The 18,839-nt window shown below is 35.1% G+C and overlaps 1 protein-coding gene across 1 annotated transcript in view; it reads left to right on the top strand.

Moving 5' to 3' along the window:
- The first annotated feature begins 3,038 nt into the window (after positions 1–3,038).
- Positions 3,039–18,839, top strand: part of LOC136850577 (uncharacterized) — a 99,287-nt gene continuing 83,486 nt past the window's right edge. The window contains exons 1-2 of the mRNA XM_067124208.1: positions 3,039–3,093; positions 4,174–4,455. Coding sequence (XP_066980309.1) covers positions 3,039–3,093; positions 4,174–4,455 — 337 coding nt within the window. The remainder of the gene's footprint in view (positions 3,094–4,173; positions 4,456–18,839) is intronic.

Raw genomic sequence — 18,839 nt, forward strand, 5'->3', positions numbered from 1 at the left:
TTTAAGTTTAGCAGCCTCCAACCATCGTTTGAAACACGTTTTCACTTTGTAAGCATAGTTCAAGAAAGTCATCTTTTCATCCTTTCTTAAAGATCTGAATCTTTCATTATAATGTTCAGAGGTCATCTGGTAAACTTGTAGCACATTGTGTTTTATCTCACTGTATTCTTTACACTCATCAGCTGATAAGGCTAAACAGGCAATTCTCCCTTTTCCTATAAGGACACTTTGTAACAAGACCAACCACTTATCTTCTGGCCATCCCATACCAAAAGCCACTTTTTCAAAGTGATCAAAAATCTCATCTGGAACTTCTTTTGTAAACTTTGGAATTAACTTCTCCACTCTTACCCCATCAAATACAGTCTTGATTACCTTGGTTAATATTAGACTGTGTCACAGGTAACTTGGAGCAAGCTTCTAATAATTCTATCTCCCGATCATGTCTTTCCTCTTTTGCTTCTCTTTCTCTTTTCTCCCTTTCTCTTTCTTCTTCTCTTTCTCTTGTCTCTCTGTCCTCTCTTTCTTTATCTGCCTGTCTTCTTTCTCTTTCTGCCAGCATTCACAACTTAATCAAGTTTTCTTCTCCTTCCTCTCTTTTTCTGCTTGCATTTTTAATCTAATTAAGCTTTCTTCTGCAGCTATGCATCTAGAGTTCTGCCTCTGTATCACTTTTCTCTCTCTTTTTTTTATCTCAGACTCAATGTTAACTGTCATTTGCTCTTGCCTTTCTCTAAACTCTGCCTCACCTACACTAGATACTTCACCTCCACAGGCTAAGGCTAAAGCAGTCCATGAGTTTTAGTTAAGTTGGATTCAGATAACTCTTGGACTGAAGGAGCTGCTAAAAACTCCTGAACCTTGAACAGAGATGTTTTTTCATTTTCATGTTTTGTATAATTGTATGTTCTTAGTGTCATTTGGAATTATTTGTTTAGTTCTTTTCAAATCTTAATAATTCTTTTTACTTTGGTGATTTTTGTACTTTTACATTTTCATGTTTTGTTTTTAAATTTAGCTTCTTTCGCATCAGCAACAGTTTTGCTTTGATAGTTTAACTTCTATTTCATAACAGTTCAAAATTAACCCAAATAATAGTGATTTGATTTCAAATTAATCAAGTTTTTAATTTCACAACTAAGTAATTGACAATACCAATGTGGTCAATCAAAATCCAAAAACACCAGTCTAGTGATATTTTGTTTTCTTCCCGGGTTTGGGCACCAATTTTCTTGTCATGAAGTGTTCCAAGTAACTGGTTATTACACTTACTAATCATAGAATTCAAAAACTTCCCTCACATACAGCCAGATACCTAAACCCTCACAATAAAATATGACTGAATACTCTAAAGGCAACAGTGATCCCTTTTTAAAAGCTTATCAACAATGTGAGGTATCAATATTTAAACACTAAGTATATCAAAGGGCATCACTCAATTAAGCATTGAATTACTGTAATTATTTTGCCTCAATTTGAGTCACTTCAACAAAACTGAAGGAATAAAATTTATATCACTATGCTTCATTTACAAAATTAACCCTACCACTGGTGGTCAATAAATGAAACACTACTGTAAAAGCTTTAAATACAAACAATTATTTTTAATTAAAAACTCATGATTAATTTGAAATCAAATCACTATTATTTGGAAACAATCTTAGTTAATTTTGAACTGTTATGAAATAGAAGTTAAACTATCAAAGCAAAACTGTTGCTGATGCGAAAGAAGGCTAAATTTAAAAACAAAACATGAAAATGTAAAAGTACAAAAATCACCAAAGTAAAAAGAATTATTAAGATTTGAAAAGAACTAAACAAATAATTCCAAATGACACTAAGAACATACAATTATACAAAACATGAAAATGAAAAAAAAACATAAATGTATTAAATTCACCAAGGTTTTTTTATCAATATATGATTTTTAACTGGTCTCTTAAACACAAGTTCTCACAAATTTATCTAAGCAATTAATAAGTGAATTTAAAAACTCAAAAATCTAAAAACAATGGTTTTTTATAAACACAAATACCTGATACTGCAGTAGTGGGCATTACCAAAAAATATCTTATTCCTGTCGAGGTGCCTTTTCACACATGTTCACAAACTAATGAAATGTTATTAGATCTCACAAGCTAAGATTAATAGTAGTGACAACAATCATATATTTTATGTTACTTTAAAATTTCGCTTTTTGAAGAGAGAGAGAGAGAGAGAGAGAGAGAGAGAGAGAGAGAGAGAGAGAGAGAGAGAGTATCTAACACAACAAAGGTCCAGGCTCTCAATGACAATTTTTTCTGCAGCTGGTCAAAAGAAAAATTATAAAGAAGGTTCTAGATTTCCGGTTGTAATGGACATGTTCACTGGATGACGTAATTATCAAGGCAAAATGTTTCTTTACAAGATATCAATGGTGTACGTGACTTAACCAAAGGCAAATGATACGTGATCAGAGTCTCCCTGAGACAAAAGATTATGCGATATTGCCCTTGTGACTTGACTAAGACAGAACAATACATGTTCAGAAGACTGTGATATCTCTCTCCCTGAGTTCAATCATTCCCTGCCTTCCAACAAGAAAATGCTTGCATAACTGAGCCCTTCTCCTTGTGACTCGTCTGTCTACGTATTGGACAAAGTGTTTGGTCTTACGTGACTAATCACTTGATTGGATCAAGATATGTTTAATACAACCAGATGAACGACCACATGATTTCCCAGAATAAAAAAAAGGAAAACCCTCATGTATGTCTTAAACATAAGTGCAAGACATGTTATATAATGTTGTCGGTGGACACATTCAGTTCAGAGCCCTTGTACTAGCATTGCATAATGCTTAACTGTATAAGTATAACCAATTATTATTGTGTTTAGTATTGAATCAGACACATGCTTATAAGTTTGTTATGATTTCATTATATACGCTTTTGTATTTTGTATACACAATTATCGCCTTCTTCAAAATGTCAGCTCTGTAATAAAGACGCAAGAAAGAAAGTGGTTTGGTTAATCCCAGTACATCGACATGACAATCGATGAGAGATGGGATTCAACTTCAAATACTAAAAGACCATCATTCTCTTCCCACAGGTAAGAGTAAAGAATTGTAGTATGTGTTATATTTGCTAACACATGCGACAAAAACATCACATGATCGCTAGAATGATGTAATCTCTAAGAGGAATCTTCTAGAACTCGCTATTAATTCTTGTGAGATCTAACATTACAAATGATATTTCAATAATTATTATTATAACAGAATATTTTTTGTAAATCACTATTACATACATCACTTCTTGTATATAGAAAATCATACTACAAACAGAAAAAGCATTTTGCAACTTCACAAACAAAAATACAAAAGCCTGTTTCATACATAAACCACGGACTTTACAAGAATATATATATATATATATATATATATATATATATATATATATATATATATATATATATATATATATATATATATATATATATGTATAGCTATATATATATATAATTATATATATACACACACACACACACACACACACACACATATATATATATATATATATATATATATATATATATATATATATATATATATATATATATTATTGCATTAGCAGCCACCTTTAATCCAGGAGTTGGAGGGTGAATGTTCCACTGGCTACCATGATATAAATATTTCAAGGTAGCCTCTCTTAAGAGGATAAATAAGAAACTCAGAATGAAATGCGGTTTACACATTCTTCAGGAAAAGTCAGAATAAGAATGTCTAGGTTTTCTTTCTTATTGAATAAAGCTTTTCTTCCCACTACTGTACCTGGAGAAATAAAGCTATTTTTTAATGGAGGCAAAATAAAATTTTTTTTTAGAATGAATATGATTTTATATTCAACTCTGAATGAATTATGGTATTTTTACTCACGGTGAATAGTGTAATTTTTGTACTTCCTAATGAATAATTAGTTTTATTTCACATCCTCTTTGAATAACAGTATTTCTCCCCTACCCTGCCTCCGAGTGAAAAAATTAATTTTTCATTTAAATGAATAAAGGAGTTCTTAGGCATAATTCTGAGTGAATAAAGGTAGTTTTCCTATCTTTTTTTTTTTAGAGAGAGAATAAGGTTTTCTTTCCTCTACTTACGAGATAATAAGTCATTCTGTTTCTGTTTGGCAGTTCTCACATGGCAGAGCAACGGACAAAATACACCACCGCCCACCCAGGATGAGTTGCCCAACCCTGCTACTCAACCCACACATGACGCGAGGGAGGTGAGGGTGATGTCTCTCCAGACCACTGGTGTCCCTTCCAACAGCAGCTTCGCCAGATTACTGACGCCCTTCCCAGAATTCAGAGATTTTACCGTCTGCTACAGGATCAGACTGCAAAGATACCGAAAGGAATCGACTCTTATGTCCTACGCCCTTTCGGATGATGAGGACAGGGAATTGAGGATGGGTAAGTGGTCTGCTCTTCATTTTCTCTTTCTCTCTCTCTCCCTCTACGTAAGTTAATTAGTTTGTCGTTCTTATATAGAAGAAATGAAGTTCCCTCAGATTCAAAACTTTGTTCAGAAGCATCATTAATAATAACGATAATTACGATAATCAAGCAATGGTGAGTTTAAAGTCGTTTGTGAGACGCACCAAAGAATTCGTTTTATACATACAGTATAAATATACTGTATGTATACACGCTCCTTAGGTGGATCACAATCTTAAAGAAAGTTTCATAGTTCATACTCCTTCGCCTTTTTCTGGGTGTCTGCCTGAAAGGCAGAGATGTCTTTTTCTCCCTTGTGCATTGTTGAAGTTCTCTCTTCTCTCTTCTCTCTCTCTCTCTCTCTCTCTATATATATATATATATATATATATATATATATATATATATATATATATATATATATATATATATATATATATATATATATAATATATATATATATATATATATATATATATATATATATATATATATATATATATATATATATATATATATATATATATATAGAGAGAGAGAGAGAGAGAGAGAGAGAGAGAGAGAGAGAGAGAGAGAGAGAGAGAGAGAGAGAGAACTTCTGCAAATATACAAGGGGGAAAAAGACATCACTGCCTTTCAGGGTAGACACCCAGAAAAGGCGAAGGAGTATAATCTATGAAACTGTCTTTAAGATTGTGATCCACTTAAGGAGTGTGTCGACCACCGAATCTTGAGGAATTATTGAATTTTCGTTATTAACAGTTTTCAACTGTTTTGTCTAAATAAACCTATCCTGAAGCAATAATGCCAAAAGAGTTTATTAAATTGGTTTATGGACATTTTTGTTTATCGCTTGTATAACACTATGAACCAAAAATTGTAAAAAAGACTTGTAAAAAAGTCTGTATAAATAATTCAGGATAGGACCAAGTAAGTTATACACTGTTTTGGACTGTTATATGCGTAAATAAACATATCTTGAAACGTTATTGCTAAAAAACATGCTTAGATTGTTCATCGTTTGTATGGTACTGACTGCTTTACACGTAAATAAAATCTTGAAACTTTTTTGCTAAAAAAAAAGGTTTAGATTGGTTCTTGGACAATTTTGTTCACCTCTTGTATGCCACTGTGAAAACAGATTGTAAAGAAATAAGCTTGTAAAAGTGTTAACAAGATTTATTCAAAAATAATTGTCACAGTAAAATATCCCATTTTCTCTAGCAGTAGCGTCATAGAGGAAATTGATTATAATGATATAGGGATAACTTGATCAAGAGCGCCTGATTGTTTCCAGATTCTTGAATGCACAGAAATATTTTCTTCTGCTGTTTCCTGAAAACCTACTTTTTTCAAAAATAAATCCTTAGAGCTACAAGAAGACTGAAACAGGACTTGTGTTTATTCAAAATTAGTTGTAGAATAAGTGGTAAAAATTTGAAGCAAATCCCTTCAATCATTAGGTGGAAACAGTCATTTACTTTATAATGGGGCCATATGGTGTTGGCACTCCCAATAAATGCAAATTTTATGTAACATATAGATCAAGAGAGAGCACAGTTCTATTCATTGGATTATATTGTAAATTTCAGGGCATATTTCTTACATAATGAAATAGCTTCTGTGCAAAAATCAGCTTTCTAACTGTCATAGTTCCATAGGTATTACAAAATAAGCAATAATTTTTTTCTTTTGCTATTTCCTCAAAACTGACTTTTTTCACAAATAAATTCTTGTTTCTCCATGAAAACTGGACCGAATTCAATTAAACTTTTACAGAGTGCAGTATAACTATATATCTTGATTTTGTCATCAGGAAATTCATTTTTGTGTGAAAATTTTTCCTTTGCATAATATTTTTGAAAAGTGATGACACGATTCTTTTCAACTGCAAAAAAAAAAAAAAATGAACTTAGAGGTCGAATTTATAAATTTCCCCACGAGAGAATTTTCATTATTAGTTGTAGAATAAGTGGTAAAAATTTGAAGCAAATTCCTTCAATCATAAGATAGCAACAAACACTTACTTTATAATGAGGCCTTATGGCGTCAGTGCTCCCCTAAGCTAGCCTTTTGACCACCTAAACCTAAGGTATCTCCAGTTTCTCGCCTTTTCAGTCCTTTTTACGATAAAAAATTTCAGCCTATGATACCCACCAATTCATTATCCATGAAATAAGTGAAATAGTTCCATAATTCCAAATAGGTAGGTCATTCTCTGATCACAAAAGAAAGAAACAATTACCTTTGGGGGCTTTATGTTACTTTGGAAAATAACACTGACTTAATACAGGTACCTGAAATACAACCTGATATTTGTACGTTTCTTAACACTTCCAGATAATTAAATAAAACTGCAAATTCCTTACAAAGCACATTTCATTCACTTCAAAGCAACTACCATGAATGTATTTGTGGATGGACTTTTAGAGTCTAGTTCACGGGAATATAAAATTTGTTTCAAAACAAACGAGTTTCAGAGTTCAATTTTGAGTTTAAAATATTCACCCAGCCCTCATTACCACATTTCAATTCTGCTCTGCAGTGTTGATAAAGAAATCTTACTTGTTGTAGTTGGATTATCACTCATGTTAGTCCTCTTGCAGCCATGAATCAGCAGATCTATTTGTGTGAGAAGAAACAGAGGAGATGCATTTCCCAAGTGCCTCCAGTGTACAGAAATATATGTCAAACCAATATGGTACCAGCAGTGATATTGTATAAAGAGAATCCAGATGCAAATTTTTTCTTTAATGTTTTTATTGCAAAACATTAATTATCAGATTTAGTTTTAGCAATTGTCCCAGAAGTGTACCGTTCAAACTGAATAAATTATAAAGAAATGATAAAACGTACATACGAAGTGAATGGTATATGTGTATTACTTAGCTGAATGCCCATACACCCACCTTCATGAAGAAAAGGTTTAGGTACGGTAGCGAACAAATCTGTTCGAGTGACAACATGAGCACCTTTTAGGGTTTTCACAAACTTTCGGTTAATGGTGTAAATTCGAGACACTAGTGTAATTATGCGCTTTTGGCTTTTTTTACATACGATTTAACTCTATATTCCATGTATTTTACTCTCTAAGAAACTGCAAATGACTAACAGTAGTTTCTGTTATCAAATATATATCAGCACGACGTCAATATAACATTTTTGATTTGTTCTTTCATTTTTCCACATGGGAATACTGAGTTCTGAGCAAGCCTAATGAGGAAGTATGGCACTATAGGGATTGCGCCACGAGAATTCTTGCTTCAGTAATAGCCTTTATGACGGGTTTCTGAACACCATAAGTTTTCAATAACAAATACAGTACTTTCCATGACAAGTGGTTCACTTGAATGACCTTTATTATTAAATTGGCATGTTTAGCTTACAGAGGTTATATTATTCAGACAATCTTCGTAAGGAAACGACGATATTTTCTATGCAAACAGATTCCTTATTTTGTAGCTCACAAAACTTAAGTTAGGACCTACACTGATAAATATATTATTTCACAAACCTCTCTTTAATCAGTTCAAGATGCAAAGGGATTTCAAATACTTGAGTATTGCAGAAAATAAACATTTACCAGGGTCTACAGCTTACAATGAAATCACTGTTATACAATAATGTTTAGGTAGTAAAACAGAACCTCCAAGAAATTCTGATGACGCTTTGGTGAGTCATGTCCTTGAGTTAATAGAAAGGCATTGGTGACAAAGGTGGTCCAATAATTCTAAGCTCTGACGCATGACAGTATATGAATTTAATATCAGTGTGTGTTCTAATAATGTAACCATCCAAAATCGATGAGAAAGACGTTAAACACGAACAGTGACAATTACCAACATGATAGCAATATGCCCGTACCAATGCCTTGGATTACTGATACTATCTATGACAGTCTGGAACGTTCGTGAGTATGAAGGAGAGCAAAGGATTATCAAAACTGAACGTTTTGAAAAGTAAAGGAGAACTAACCTCTCGAGCCATAGAATTTTCAGCATCAAAATTGCCATATTTTCTATTCTAATGATTCAAATCAGCTTTATCTTGCATCTGGCAATATCTTAGACCTTGAACTCTGAGAACGCACGAAAAACTCACTTTAGATAATATGGTCGAAAATAACAATTTTTAGAGTTGGCAGATACCTTCAAGAACTCCCACAAAAGATGATGTCCCTATGAAAGTACAATGAAAACTGAGGAATTATTAACCCTTGTTGAATGTTCCAGACTTCTATCACTAAAAGTATATCCAGTAACTAAGATTTTTCTTACAATACCATAAGAAAACCGGCGTAAAAACTTTTAATTTTTCCCGAGTCGTTTCAATGATTTTGCGAAACATCGCCAGTGTAATTATTATATTAGTTAAGACGTTGAAAATCTGACTAAGCACAATGCAATTCAATTTTGTTTCTTTATAGGCAAATATTTTTACTTAATTTTTTTCTTTCTACACTGGTGATTTTTTCCCACTTCTGTTTCACCCTGCATGTAAATGCTAAATATTGGAGCTACTAGCACTCTTTACCTTCAAACATTACACAGCACAAGAGAAACGATATAGCTTAGTTCCACGAGTCGAATACTTCCACAACAATAATAAGATAATTTTGTGCACCAGTTTTTTTTTTTTTTTTTTGCAAACAATAGAAAATTCTTGCATAAAATACGCAACGATGCCGAATATGGAGAATGCGTCAATAAAACTCGTCGATAAGGTAATTAAGCGTAACGTAATACGCATGGGATTTCGAGAGAACGTAGTGCCACTATGGGCACTTTGGTTCCTTAAGTGTAGTTATTGCTTTACCACTAAAAATAACATTTCCGATAAGTCACAGAGAGAACGATCATTGAATGTCGACGCGCACACAGCAAGATTTTCGCTCCTGGCGAACTAAAGTTTAACAATGAACAGGACAGCAAGAAGACCGGCAATCATTTCTTCTTTTCATTTACACCAGCGTTTCTGGGGTCCTTTCGCATCATCAGGGCTACAATAAAATAAAATTTTACAATGTTAAAAAATGTTAAAAGCTAATATTTATTAGAAATTTAGTTACATAGAACAAGTTGTTAAGCTAAAAGTAAAATAAAAACTACAAATCGGCTTTAAGCTAAAAGTAAATCAAAATTAAGCATAATTCAGTGAAATAACATAAAAATGCAAAAAAAAAAAAAAAAAAAGGATGTTGCCGGACTTTAAGAGGCGTGGCTGCTGACTGATAAGGAACAGAATACTCAAATACGATGTCAGAAAAGAAGGGAGAGTGAGGGAAAAAGAGAGCGGTGTGAGTAATATGCAGTTAGGCAGTGCGTAATGGTGTGGAAGTTTTAGGTTTGTTTAAGGAAGGCGACATCTTGATGTTACACTCGTTTCTTCTATCACTGACTACAAATACTTTGCATTGCAGTGTTCTATGACTTTTCCTGTGGAATGAGATTTTCAAATATTTTTTTCCCGTTGACTGCCATAAAGGCATCAGCAGTTTCAAACTCTTCTCTTTTTCTTGTGAAATTGTGTTACCACAGCCGTGTCATGTCAATATAGGGAATGGTGCAGGCAACTAACCATTCCATTGTATTCGGAAATACTGCATATCTACTTTTGCCACGAAGAGATTCATAAGCACGGTTCATAAACACTAAAGTGTGCAAATGAATGGGAAAAATGTTGTTAAACAATGACGCTCACATTCAATTCCTTACTAAAATGTACAGTCACCCAAATTAGAATTGGTAGTTTCATAAATTTTTTATCACCTGCCTGAAGCACGATTCATGCCTGATTAATCTATTTTTCTGTTCGAAGATGGAAGAAATCTTATGTAATGACGTTAAAAACAGTCACTAAAATCTTTAGAACATCATGTTACATTATTGCGTAAAACTATTTTCTATAAAACAAAATTGACGCGAACGAAACGAAATCATAAAAACGTCGTATCGCAACCACTGGCATATTATAGTGTTGCCACATTTCCACACCACTGACTTCCATGCTCGCCTAAATTTTGAAGTTATTCAACCCAGAGCTTTCCTTCACAGTCTACAGATCATTTCCTGTAACTTCCCTTAAGTTAATCACAATATTTTTTTACATTTATTAAAACAATTTTAAACAAAATTAAGCTACCATAATTAGATGGAAACCTAAAGCTGCTGTCACTCTGAAGTCGTCTACATTCGACGTGTCAATCAAGACGTTGCTCGATCGACTTCTGCTGCTTCATGATTCGATGCAAACAACCATTCTTTGATGGCTCTTTATTCAGTCATTTTTATACAAACAGACATATAAATATGCATATGACCGTGAACATAGGTAAATGAATCATATAATATAAGAAACTAATATATCTGACCACAATAAACCCCTAAACTAGTGTGAAAATTTTTTCCACACTTGGTGTGGCAGACTGTAAAATGAAGACCCCACTTCTGTATTAAAACTTCCACACCGGAGGCCACATTTCCATGTTTCGGCAACATTAGGAGACAGCTATCACTAGTAGTATCGCATAATTATAGTCCTTATATTATCATTTCAATATAAAGCTGATGGTACTTGAACGATTCCATTTGTTAAATTTTACAGAAAACATTGGAAACTCACAAAATGCTACCAAAGATTAAAAAGAATGATAACCTTAACAGTGTGAACCATGTGACCTCACTAAATTGTTATCGGTGTCGTGATTTATCGGTCAAATTCAGCTGTTTTGTCACGCCCTTTACGTTCACGATGGATCGTCTGCCTGGCAAAGAAACATCTCCTGCTCAGCGAGAGACAATTATAGCACTGCATTTGGTGCAAGTTCCTGTTAGAGAGATATCAAGAAGGCTTAATATACCGAAGAGAACCATTCATAGATGGGTTGCATTTTTTTAGAGAAGGGCAAAGTTTAGAAACTAGGCCTAAAAGTGGAACTCCTCGAATCACCACAAGAGAGCAAGACAATATGACTGTTGCAGCTGTCAAAGAACAAAGAACAGCCTGGACTGCAAATATCTGTGCACACTGTGCGGAATAGGTTGTATGGGGCAGGAATGCATCACAGGATTCCGGTAAGGAGACCGCTGCTAATGCAACAGCATAAAGAAGAAAGGATGGGATTTGCCTTGCAATATCTTCAAGAAGCTGCTTCATTCTGGGATTCAGTTATTTTCTGTGATGAAAAAATCTTCACGTCTGACGAGCATGGACAGCTTCATTGTCGGCGCCCAAATAAAACTAGGTAAGCCTAGTGGAATTTAAGTTGACTTATTCATAAAATATGAAGCACGCCTTTTGCCTTTAACATCAACCTGTTTATTTCTATCATAAACTGATATGTAGTATAGACTTGAATGCATTGCGTTATATATAAAAAAAGTAATGCAATTCGACTATAAAGTGAAAATAATACATAGTTTATTGCAAACTGTAAAAAGAAACTTTTGTTATTTTGCCTTTATTACTGTATATATCCTAAACATAAAGCTGAGAAATGATCAATAACTATATGCATTTGACTGTTCACACAGGAATTATCCGTGTTTAATGGAGATTACACTGCACAGTTATCTTCATATAGATGTCTTGATATATACTTTAAATTCATACCTATAGGCTATTAGAAAAGATAATTTTCATTTATAGAGTATAATTCATAAGATAGGTCTATGTTATGACAGATATAAAAATAGAAGAAAATATAAGTCTCTGGGAAGCTGCAGACCTACTGTTCTCTCTCCTTTTTTTTTTTTTTTGTATAACTAACTACTCTCTACTGAATTGTCTATCAGTAGACATAATATTTTCTATCGACAGATATGCCAAAAATAACATCGCGCCTTTAAGGCAGTGGCAGAACATCAGCTGGGTTATGGGGATGGAAAGCTGCCAGTTGACCGGGAGAGCTAATTGCCGTTGATGAGCGTTTGAACAGCAATCAGTATATCGAAATTTTACAGGACATTTTATTACACTCAGTTCGAAATCTATTATTGCTGTATCCCATGCCATATCGCCATGGACAATTCAGCAGTCCAGAATGCAAAGGTTGCCAAGCAATGGTTCCAGCAAAATCCAGGCATGGTTCGAATTGACTGGCCTGCCAAGTCTGCAGATATGAACCCAATCGGAAATTTATGGGCCTACGTGACCCAACAATGGGGTGTTTATCGTGCTAAGACCAAAGAAACCCTTATAAAGCATGCAATAGATATTTGGGGAAACTTAAGGCCAAAGAGGGGAACCAGTAAACATTAGCGAAGTCCTCGTTGAATCAATGCAAAATGGGATTAGATGCACGAGGATCCTATACAAAGTTTTAAGGAGTTATGCTGCCTTTGCATATAATATGACCACTTTTATTCTCGTTATTTTAACGGTGTTATTTTGTATTTGACTTCATTTCAGCTCATTTACTTCTCTAACATTTTTCTTATTCACGTGAATCCATACATACATATAGGCCATGTTATGACTGAATTCCTGCTTAATTCACCTCTCTCTCTCTCTCTCTCTCTCTCTCACACTCACACATACACACACACATCCATATATATATATATATATATATATATATATATATATATATATATATAATATATATATATATATATATATATATATATATATAATAAAAAAGCTCATAGTCACAGATATTTTATGAATTACAATACACACTAGATTTTTTACTAAGTGTGGCTAAAGGCATTGCAGACAACCTTGAGAGAATGTTTAGCTGGTGTCTGGCGCGCATCCCGATTAGAGAACTGTATACATGTCAGGTGCGTCAGATATTCTTGAGATGTGAGAACATCCCTGCTTGGAGACAAGACTTTGTGAGTTTGTTCGCCGGAAATGTCCAGGTTCCGGAAAATTCGTTCATGCGTGTGTTTTTTTGGGGTGAAGTCCCAGGGTGTGAAGGGATTAGTTACCAAACAAATTGTCATTCGAAGATCAACACCGAATAGTAACTGAAATCTTTGGTGAAGACTCTGTGGTTCAAGACCTGTCAATTAAGAATTGCGAACATTGCTGTTTGGAGGTAGGAAACATTTTAGATTCCCCAAACTGTAGATTGTTGTTTTCATTTAACATATATCTCACTCGTGTCAAGCATTTTCTACATTGTGTGTACTTTATAAGTAACATGGGAGGAATTCCCATATCCTTATTTTTATCCATTTGTTTAATAACGGTTTTATTTGACTTCAGATATTTCGCTGAGGAAGAGGTTAAGACGTAGGCCTACTCATTGGGAATGTATAGGACTTTGACTTATTTTGACCTATTGTGGGAAAGCTAATAAGGGAGAATAATTAGGTGAATATGGTGGACTTTATGTTTGATCAATTGGTGAACCTTAGTATTCCATTTTATTTCATCTCTTGTTTCTTGCAATCCAGTTATGTTAGATTATTGTCAAATAAATTATTTTGGGTAATGCTCATTTCGCTGTAGACCTCAGAGAGAGAGAGAGAGAGAGAGAGAGAGAGAGAGAGAGAGAGAGAGAGAGAGAGAGAGAGAGAGAGAGAGTGCATGTACATGTGTACATTGCCAGTAACCTTTTTGATGAGGTCACTATCAAGCTACCAATAGATGGGACTTCTCGACTTTTTATCAAAAGGTAAGCAATGAGATTTACTCTCGATTGTGTAACAGATTTTGGTGGCAAGCGGGAACTACACTTGGGTATTATAGTGTTTAGGTACGCTCCAAAGAGAATTATCTTATGAGGAAATTGAGATTGTTAAGTATTAGGGTGTGCCTTTTGGTTGGTATACGTGCCTCTTTGCTGACTGAGGGGGTTTTTGCAGTCAACCGACCATGCACTATTGATCAAGTTCAGTTGCATTTGGGGCTTGTGTCACGAGTGCTAGAAGTGTTTTGTGTTTCTTTTACGGTTAGCTACGTATCTTGTTGCTGTTGTAGTAAGAAGAGGTTACGTGAGTGTTACTATGGTTTTTTTTTGTTAGTTACTTGTAGTGGGGGGTAATTAAGGGAGAGTTCTATTGCTTTGTGGTTACGTCAGGAAGATGGTGGGTGAAGCTTTCATTAGGGAACAGTGACGATCTTGTGATGTCATGGAGAGCACTTTCTCTCTTTAGTCTGGGGTTAGTTTGACGTTGTTATCCAATTCTCTCTGCGAGCCCATTTTCTATGTGGGTGGACTGAAGTATTTCGAGACTTCGAGAAAATTTCTGGTTGTCGATTACAGTGGCATTTAGAATTTTTTTTTCTTAATTGTTCACATTTGGCATTTAGAATTTGATTTAATGGTTCACATTTGCATCAGTGTTGGGAGTTTGCTGAATTTTTAACTAGTTTTTTTTGTTTCTTTCCTGGCAGGTGTATGCAGATGAGCATAGTGAAAAGCTGAAGGGGGTAGTGTGTACAGTTTCTATAAGCAATGTATCGAGTTCAGGGGATACTTGGGTGGAGTTGCTAAACTGTAATGATTCAGTTCAGAATTGTCAGAAGGGTACTTATGTGGTCGATTTTGTTGACTGGGTTGATGAAGATAATTCACTTGCTATTGTCGAGGACGTGTGAATTTTCAGAAGCAGATTTACAGGCTAGGAGGCAGGTTTTAGGGATCATTTAGCCAATTCTGATTTTAAAGAATATATTGAGTATGTGGAAGATGTTCTGGCTGAGTTTGCGGACATAGTCGTACTTAAAGGAGATAAGATTAACAAATATGTTAGAACACAAGGCTCATTTAAGGATAAGACCAAGCCTATTTTTGTCACTTTAGGAAATTGAGCGAGAAAACCATTCCTGATCATTACCCTGTGGCATGTTTGCCAGATTTATTTGTTGAGACTGGGGGCAAGAATATTTATTATTCAATTGATCTGAATGCAGGGTACTTGCAAGTACCGCTTAGCGAGGAGAGTCGCAAGTATGCGGGATTTTCTTTGCCAAAGGGACATTATGAGTTCATCTGAATGCTGTTTGGTTTATCAGGTAGTCCTATGACGTTTACTAGGCTTGTGAATACAATTTTGCATGGCTTGTTAGGGAAGTCCATTTTTGTTTATATGGACGATATCTTAGTTGCCACTAATTCTGTAGAGGAACTTTTAGAGGTTCTTAGGGAAGTTTTTAGGAGGCTTAGGTTAGTGGGTTTGAAGATAAAATTAGCTTAGCAGGTTTGAAGATAAAATTAGCTAAGTGTAATTTTCTGAAGAAGCAGATAGTATACTTGGGTTATGTCATTTCTAAAGAGGGGGTTGGAGTGAATGAGGATAAAGTTAGGGCAATTGTAGATTTTCCTACTCCCAAGAATAAGGAACAGATTCGGTCTTTCTTGGGCATGGCTAGATTTTTTTGTAGGTTTGTGAAGGGATTTTCTACTTTAGCATCTCCTTTGACATCGGCGTCAGTGACCCTGGTAGTTGTGACGCCAGATAACCCACAATTAATCAATCAATCAATCTCCTTTGACAGATGATGATGGACAGCAGTCAGCCTTTCAAAATATTAAGGATGCTTTAGTTAATCCCCCAGTGTTAAAGTTTCCTGATTTGGAGCGTCCTTTCACTTTGGTGATGGATACCAGTCACGATGGTATAAGGGCCTGCCTTATGCAGAAGTTCGATGGAAGACTCCATCCGGTTGCATTTTTACAGTAGGAAGTTTAAGACACGGGGTAGTAATGAACAGCTATGGTCGGTAGTGGACAAGGAGGCCTTTGTTGTAGTGTCTAGTTTGGTTCATTTTACGATGTTATTGATAGGCAATCAAGTAGAGGTTCTTACAGATCTAAGCCATTGTTGGATCTTTTTAATAAGCTGGATCTTTCCCCTAAAAGAGTTAGGTGATATATGACAATCAGGGATTTTGATTCCAAGTTTATGTATATAAAGAGTAGACAATGTTGTAGCGGACGCACTTAGTAGAAGTTTTTTCTAATTTGGATGGTTCTCATGTATGTTATGTATCTGGAGATTGCATAGACTGGGATATTAGTTTAGTAGAATCTAAATAGCATGAGGGTGAGGTTTAGGCAGACAAAAGCATTTCTTAGAGGAGAATTAGTTAGGAAGGGTTATAAGTTGCCTTTTGTGGGTCTTGAATTAGAGGGTAATTTGTTAGTTAGGAAGATTAGATACAGACTAAGAAATAGTGAGGATAAGGGTGATACGATGCAAACAGTTGTCCCTAGGAGTTTAGTACCTACAGTTCTGGATATTGTTCACTGTACATCTGGCTGTCCACATTTGGGTATTGAGAAGACGTATCAGAATATACGGGGACAATTCTTTTGGGAGAATATGGCTGCATTACAGCTTCATAGATTTCTAAATTTTTTTCTTATGTATATATATATATATATATATATATATATATATATATATATATATATATATATATATATATATATATATATATATATATATATATATATATATATATATATATATGTGTGTGTGTGTGTGTGTGTGTGTCAAAAAGATTATAGGTCACAAGTATTTTATGAATTACAATACACAGTAAATGTTTGATTAATAAGTGTGGGTAAAGGCATTGTGAAGAACCTTGAGAGGATGATTAGCTGTTGTCTGGCACATTTTCTAATTAGTAAAACTGTACACGTCAGGTATTCTCAAGACATGGGAACTTCCCTGTCTTGCAACAAGACTTCGTGAGTGTGTTCGCTGGAAATGTCCAGGTTTCAGTTAATTAGTTAGTAGGTGTGTTTCTTTTGGGAGGAGTCCCAGGGTGTGAAGTGATTAGTTATCACACAAATGATCATTTGAAGACCAGCACTGAACATTATTAAAAGTCTTCGTTGAAAACTATGTGGTTTGAGACCTGTCAATTAAGACTGTGAACATTGCTGTTTGGAGGTAAGAACCATTTTAGATTTCCCATATCTTTATTTCTATGCATTTCTTTAACAAGGGTTTTATTTGATTTCTTCAGATGTTTTGCTGAGGAAGAGGTGAAAATGTACTCATTGGGAATATACTGGATTTTTACTTATTTTAACCTACTGTAGGATAACGATGTAGAGAGAATAATTAGTTAGATATGAGATGTGATGGACTTTAATATGTCTGATCGGTTGGTGAACATTAGTATTACATTTTATTTCATCTCTTGTTTCTTGCAATCCAGTTATGTCATTGAAATTTCCTCTCGATTGTAAACAAAACACACACACACACACACACACACACACACATATATATATATATATATACGAGGGGGACCAAAAAGTAACCTTTTTGTGTCATAGAATTTTATTCAGTTATTGTTACATGTTTACAGTCTTATCACCTTAAAAGTATTCTCCATTTGAAGCAATGCACTTATCCAGACGTGTTTTCCACTGTTGAAAGCAATTCTGGAACTCTTGTGAAGTTATGGCTTTTAATGACTCCGTCGTTTTTCCATCCACCCTCCACTTTGCCCCGACCTGTGGCAAAGTGGAGGTGGTGGCTTCATCACGACAATGCACCAGCGCACACTGCCTTGAGTGTGAGACAGTTTCTGACCAAGAATGGCATGACCACACTTACCCACCCTCCCTATTCACCCGATCTTGCTCCCTGTGACTTCTTTTTGTTCCCCGAATGAAGAAAGCCCTCAAAGGAAAACGTTTTGCAGACGTTGCTTCACCGCATCTGGCTTTGTGGGTAAAAGGAGCACGCAGACGATTTCCATGTTTTCGGATTCACATTGTAATTCAGACTCTGCCATCTTTACTGTCACACACCAAAACGTGAGCACGCGCTGTATTTAGTCCGCTAGTGGTGTTAGAATTCGAGTGGTCGACATGAGTCGTGAATGGCGAGGGTCAAAACCATTCAAAATGCCAAAACGTGCCCTTGTGGGGACGCCGGTATTAGTCCGTTAATGGCATGGGTTCCTCTGAGGAAGCTTTCAGAGGCCAGAATGTCGCCATTTTGAGTCCGCTAAAGGCTCTCTGAAGGTAAATGTGGCCATATTAGTCCGTTAATGGCTAGGACAAAACCGCATGTTTCCCTGTCACTCCTCAGGTCACCAGTTGTGAGATTCAAGACGACAGGTCTGGATATGACTGATTTAGTTTCTCGGAAGCAGGTATACATTGAGGAATGCGGACGGAAAGTGGTCACCGACCTGCGGATCCCAAGTCACGCATTTGGGCAAGAATTTGTGTTTGTTAGGTGACACATAAATGAGAATAATTCGTGTTACAATAAACGTACAAAGGTGGTTACATAGATCGGCGGAAAGGCCGGACAATAATACGCATGGAGAGATACATAAAAAATATGAAATAACAACAGGTAATATACAAGATGTGATTAATGCAGAAATGAGGAGGCGCTTGATGCCTTTACAATGGCAATATTTCCATACCGAAC

Source organism: Macrobrachium rosenbergii, chromosome 3 (genome assembly GCF_040412425.1).
Source record: "Macrobrachium rosenbergii isolate ZJJX-2024 chromosome 3, ASM4041242v1, whole genome shotgun sequence".
Lineage (NCBI taxonomy): Eukaryota > Metazoa > Arthropoda > Malacostraca > Decapoda > Palaemonidae > Macrobrachium > Macrobrachium rosenbergii.